General features: G+C 45.0%; 1 protein-coding gene across 2 annotated transcripts in view; it reads left to right on the forward strand.

Annotated features, from left to right (window-relative positions):
- Nucleotides 1–4,390, forward strand: part of Slc17a5 (solute carrier family 17 member 5) — a 41,051-nt gene extending 36,661 nt beyond the window's left edge. For both annotated transcript variants that reach the window (XM_052187759.1, XM_052187758.1), the window contains one exon: nt 2,529–4,390. In XM_052187759.1, coding sequence (XP_052043719.1) covers nt 2,529–2,666 — 138 coding nt within the window. In that variant the 3' untranslated portion in view covers nt 2,667–4,390. The remainder of the gene's footprint in view (nt 1–2,528) is intronic.
- Nucleotides 4,391–6,000: the final 1,610 nt, after the last annotated feature.

Raw genomic sequence — 6,000 nt, forward strand, 5'->3', positions numbered from 1 at the left:
AAAAAGAAAAAAAAGTGGACTGTTTTCAGAGACCACGCCTTGCGGGTTAGTCAGAATAATAGAATTAAATGAAAATCTTCAGCCCGGAGTGCAAGACGATGACCAGGCTGGCTGTGGAAACAGTGCTGACTCATCAAGATGGTTCAGTAGGTAGAGGCATCCGCCCCAACGCCTGAGTCCAAAGCCCAGGACCTACATGCATGGTGGAAGGCTGAAACTGACCCATGACCTCTGACCTCCACACATGTACTGTAATGTGCGTGCCCACATACTTGCATGCACACACACTCTCAAACAAAAGTGCAATACGAAACCTTTAAGAAAACAGTGGGGCTGGAGAGTTAGCTCTAAGAGCACCTGCCGCCCTTGCAGAGGAGGAGTCCAGCTCCAACGCCCCCATCAGAGAACTAGCTTACGGGCTCCTGTGACTCCTCAGGTACCTGAGCACACATGCTATACACTCAGACACAGACACAAAGAGAAAAGTGAAAAATAAAATCCTATTTTAAAAAAAAAAGTCTAACATGACTTCATCAAAAATTTTAAATGTCACCAGGGGATGGAGGCTCACACCGTTAATCTCAGCACTCAAGAGGCAAAGGCAGGCAGATCTCTGAGTTCCAGGCCAGCCTGGGAGTGAGTTCCAAGACAGCCAGGGCTACACAGAGAAACTCTGTCTTTAAAAAAAACAAACGAACAAACAAATGTATATATCTATTCATCTAAAGACTTGTTACAAAAAGAACAGGAAAACTAAAAATGTATCTGGGAACATAAAGAACTCCTGAGACAGAGTGCTAACATTAAAGTCATGTGCCACCACACCCTGCTCTTACAGCCTAAGTGTTTAACAGTTGTGCTTGTTTTAGCACAGGGTGTGTGTGTGTGTGTGTGTGTGTGTGTGTATCTGTGAGTGAATGAGTGTGTGTGTATGTGTGCATGTGTTTGTGTGTGTCTGTGAGTGTATGTGTGTGTGTGAATGTGTGTGTCTGTGAGTGTGTATGTGTCTATGAGTGTGTGTGTATGTGTGCATGTGTTTGTGAGTGTGTGTGTATGTGTGCATGTGTTTGTGAGTGTGTGTCTGTGAGTGTATGTGTGTGTGAATGTGTGTCTGTGTGTGTGTATGTGTGCATGTGTTTGTGAATGTGTGTGTCTGTGAGTGTGTGTATGTATCTGAGTATGTGTGAGTGTGTGTATGTATGTGTGTCTGAGTGTATGTGTGTATGGGTGTCTGAGTGTGTGTGTGTGTGTGTATGCATGTGTGTCTGTGAATGCATGTATGTGTCTGAGTGTGAGTGTGTGTGTGTGTGTGTGTTGGCAGGAACATGGCTCAGTGGCAAAATGCTTGCCTAACACCCACAAGGCTCTGGTGTGTGTCTGTGTGTGTGTCTGTGAGTGTATGTGTGTTTGTGTGTGTCTGTGAGTGTATGTGTGTGTGTGAATGTGTGTGTCTATGAGTGTGTATGTGTCTGTGTATGTATGTGTGCATGTGTTTGAGTGTGTGTGTATCTGTGAGTGTATGTATGTGTATGTGTCTGAGTGCGTGTGAGTGTGTGTATGTGTGTGTGTATGTATGTCTGTGAGTGTATGTGTGTCTGTGAGTGTGTGTGAGTACGTGTGTGTGTGTGTGAGTGTGTATGTGTGTGTGTGTTGGCAGGAACATGGTTCAATGACAAAATGCTTGCCTAACACCCACAAGGCTCTGGGTTCAATCTCAGCAGCAAAAAAAACCCACAAAGAGTACAAAATAATAATTACATGAAATGGATCATCAGGTGAGTGAGTGTCAGGAAACCGAGGCTCAAGTGAGAAATGGGAAGCAGCAGGAGTTATCGGGAACATCTGGAGGACTTACTGAAAAGTACCAGCGTAAGCCAGCTTATGGTGTGTGCCTGTAGGCCCAGCAGTGACGAGACGGGAGAGAGAAGGAACTGAGCTGCGTAGAGGATCAGGGCTAGCCCAGGACACATGCGGCCCCTAAAGCACACGAGTGAGCGAGCCAGGCACAGGAAGCCGAGGCTGGGCTGCAGAATGAAAGCTTTGCCTCGGAGGAAAGAGAGGGAAGGGAGGAAGAAAGGAACATAGTTCTGTAAGGACAGCTGGGGACGACTTATAAGAGACATTAGGAAAATTCACAAATCCTAATGAGCCAGCTCAGTATTGAAGACATTGATACATGCGGGCAGCTGTCGCCCTGTCACGGAGCAGAACACCACCCCTCAGCAAGGCAGTTCTCTTTCCTGCCCTGCCTCCCTCACCACTGAGGACCCCAGCCATTAGCTTTGTCTACGCTTTTTCTAGAAGCAGCGTCATCAGCCTGCACTGTTTGTCTCTGTCACGTCTATATTAGCTGCTTCCCCCTCATCATCAGTTGACTCTGTACTGAAGAAACTCTCCACAGTCCTCGTGCGGACGGGTATTTGCTCTGCTCCAAGCACAGACATCAGTGACTATTTCTGTTCTCATAGCCTTGGGATTGTTTTTTATACAAACATTTTTTTCCCTTTGCCTTTTCCTTCCTTGTCCAGAATACTATTAGGGAATGGCAGACTGTCTTCTGCATCGCTGCTGCTATTAACGTGTTCGGTGCCATTTTCTTCACGCTGTTTGCCAAAGGGGAGGTGCAGAACTGGGCTCTCAGTGACCACCATGGACACAGAAACTGAAGACAACAAACAATAATTAATGTATTTTTATTTATCATGGAAACTGAAAGTGCCTTTGGTATTTAAATGTGTAAGCATTCAGTGTGAGAGGGGAAAAAAGTACTTATATTTGTAAGGTAATCATGAAATGTTACTAGTTCCAAGATCATTAAAAATGAGTGGGTGGGCTGGAGAGATGGCTCAGCGGTTAAGAGCACTGACTGCTCTTCCCGAGGTCCTGAGTTCAATTCCCAGCAGCCATGCCACACAGATGGTGGCTCACAATCGTCTGTAATGGGCATCCGATGCTGTCTTCTGGTGTGTCTGAAGACAGGTACAGTGTACCCACATATATGAAATAAATAAATAAATAAATAAATAAGTCTTTAAAAAAAAAGGAAGAAGAGGCTGGTCCTCTTTTGAAAAAAAAATAAAATGAGCTGTTTTTAATTTAATTATTACTAATATATAACTGCCAGACCTTACACTGGGTTCACATACCAGGCTGCAAGTAGGGCAGCACGGTATACAGTAAGGGCTCAGGAAATGAAGCTGAAATGGATTCGCGCGCACGCACGCACGCACGCACGCACGCATACACACACACACACACACACACACACACACTGACATGCTTGTTTAATTAAATTAAATAAATCATCCCAGATCTTATTAAATACCTGTTTTTGTCTACTTCCCTTATAAAAATGGTTGCCAACTCTCCCTAACACATAGATCTCAATAACATCCCCATAAAGCTGCCAGCCACAGTAAGAACTGGCAACTGGCAAAGGCCCTGGAGGGCCCATGCCCAGGCAGCTGCTAGGCATTCCCTCGCTGGCTGCTGGCTGCAGAGCTGGAATGCCCATCACTTATCAGGGGTGGCTTCCAAGTGCAGCCAATGACAAGTGTTTGGCTGTCACTCTTGCCCCGCGGCTGTTAATGTGTAGATAAACCCTCGGTGGAGCGGAGCAGTGGGACCCGTGGCTGCTGTCTTGACACTGCCAGCCTGCCTTGGCAGCACCCAGGCCTGAGTACTGGCAGGTGAGGGACTAAGCAGAAGCGTGGTACCCAGTCAATCACAGAGAATGCCATCCTTGATTAAATGACTGGCCCATGAATCAGAGAAGACATTTTCACATTCAGGTTTTTCTAGCTAGGTTAGAATTTTTTTAAATTTCTTTTCTTCAGTCTGTCTTGATTTGTGCTTCCGGTTACAGTTTAAAGTGACTTTCAGGGGTTTGACTCAGTGGTAGAGCATTTACATAGGATTGTGTGCCATCCAATGCCAAAATAGAGGTAAAGGACAGGTCACCCAAAGCTGGTCAGTCACTTTTGCCCTGCTTCCGAAGCCAGCATTATGCACCGTCTCCTGACCAGTGCCTCCTGGTTGTCAGGCACACTGTAAAAGGTCCCTAGTCTGTGTGGTGGCACATGCCTTTAATCCCAGCACTTGGGAGGCAGGGGCAAGCAGGTCTTTGCAACTTTGCAATCAGTCTGGTCCTCAAAGGGGGTTCCAGGACAGCGGGGAACTGTTACTCAAAATAAAAAACAAAAAAGCATTATCCAAGGATTGAAAGCCTGCCTTATGTTTTGTTGTATCTGTTCAACACTTATCTGTAACATTTTAATTAATGATTGGTTACTGTACTGTTGTGTAAATACATTTATATAAATGTGTTTTTAATTTGTAAATATAAATTAAGTTGCCATGTCACATTTCTTTTATAAATCATCAAAAATCCTTTTGCATTATATTTTTGTTTTTAATTTATTTTATTTTATGTGTATGGTGTTTCGCCTGCATGTACATTTGTACAGCACCTTCATTCTTTGCTTCCTGAGGAGGCCAGAAGAGGTCATGAGATCCCCAAAACATAGTTATAGGTGTGGCTGCCACGTGGGTGCTGGGCATTAAGCCCAGTTCCTCTACTACTCCAGCCAGTGCTCCCAATGTCTGAGCCATCAGATCCCTCTGTGTCCATCTTTGTATCTGACTGTTCTGTCTGCAATGACAGTTTTACATCTTTTCTGCATCCTCCGGAAACCATCCTGCCAGCCTCAGTGCATCTCTGCCACGGCCTGGTGGGAACTGAGACATCCTCAGAAACAACCTCCGCTCTCCCTGGAGAAGCAGCACATAGGGCACTAGCTGGGTATTCTTCAGTCTTCTTTCTGAAGAACTTGCCAGCTGCCAGGCCTGGTGGCGTACACATTTGATCCCAGCAACTGGGAGATAGCCATAGGTAGATCTCTGAGTTCAACACCAGCCTGGTCTACAGAGTGAGTTGCAAGACAGAAACCCTGTCTGGAGAGAGACAGAGAGAGACAGAGAGATGCACCAGGGTGACACACCTGAAATCCCAGTATTCTGCAAGTTGGTTGAGGCAAAGAATCTTGAGTTCAAAGCCAGCCTATGCTATATATTGAGGCCCTGTCTCCAAAACAATTTTTAAATAAAATACATATTTTCCTCACCAATGATCCCACACACACCCTTGTCCAAGGACTTACTTTAGTAATTCCTCTTGAATTTTCTCATGAAATTATTTTTTTTTTGGTTTGTTTGTTTGTTTGTTTATTTCGAGACAGGGTTTCTCTGTGTAGCCCTGGCTGTCCTGGAACTCACTCTGTAGATCAGGCTGGCCTGGAACTCAGAAATCCACCTGCCTCTACTGCCCAAGTGCTGGGACTAAAGGTGTGCGCCACCACTGCCCCCTCTTGAATTTTCTGCTTCTATCACTGACTCTTATTCTTTTCTATCTAGAAAAAAAAAAAAAGCAGGCATGGTGGCACACACCTGTAATCTCAGCACATGGGAGACAGAGGCAGGCAGATTTCTGAGTTCAAGGCCAGCCTGGTCTACAGAGTGAGTTCTAGGACAGCCAGGGATACACAGAGAAACCCTGTCTCGAAAAGCAGGCCAAAACAAAAAACAAACAAGCAAACAAACAAATATACACACACACACACACACACACACACACATATACATATATATACAGGTCTTCTTTAGACTTAAAATAAAAATACAAAAGTGTCCTAGGAACATAAGAAATCTATATGCAGAATATCTAGAATAAGAGGAAAGAAATTATGGCTACCTGTAGGGAGAGAAGATAGGCCACTAGACTTCAGACAGACCGCACTTAAAAAGCAAATTGTGAGCCGGGCGGTAGTGGCTCATGCCTGTAATCCCAGCACTCTGGGAGGCAGAGGCAGGCGGATTTCTGAGTTCGAGGCCAGCCTGGTCTACAGAGTGAGTTCCCAGGATAGCCAGGGCTATACAGAGAAACCCTGTCTTGAAAAAAGCAAAATCAAAAAAACAAAAAACAAAAACAAAAAAAGCAAATTG

The sequence above is a fragment of the Apodemus sylvaticus genome, chromosome 7 (assembly GCF_947179515.1).
Source record: "Apodemus sylvaticus chromosome 7, mApoSyl1.1, whole genome shotgun sequence".
NCBI lineage: Eukaryota > Metazoa > Chordata > Mammalia > Rodentia > Muridae > Apodemus > Apodemus sylvaticus.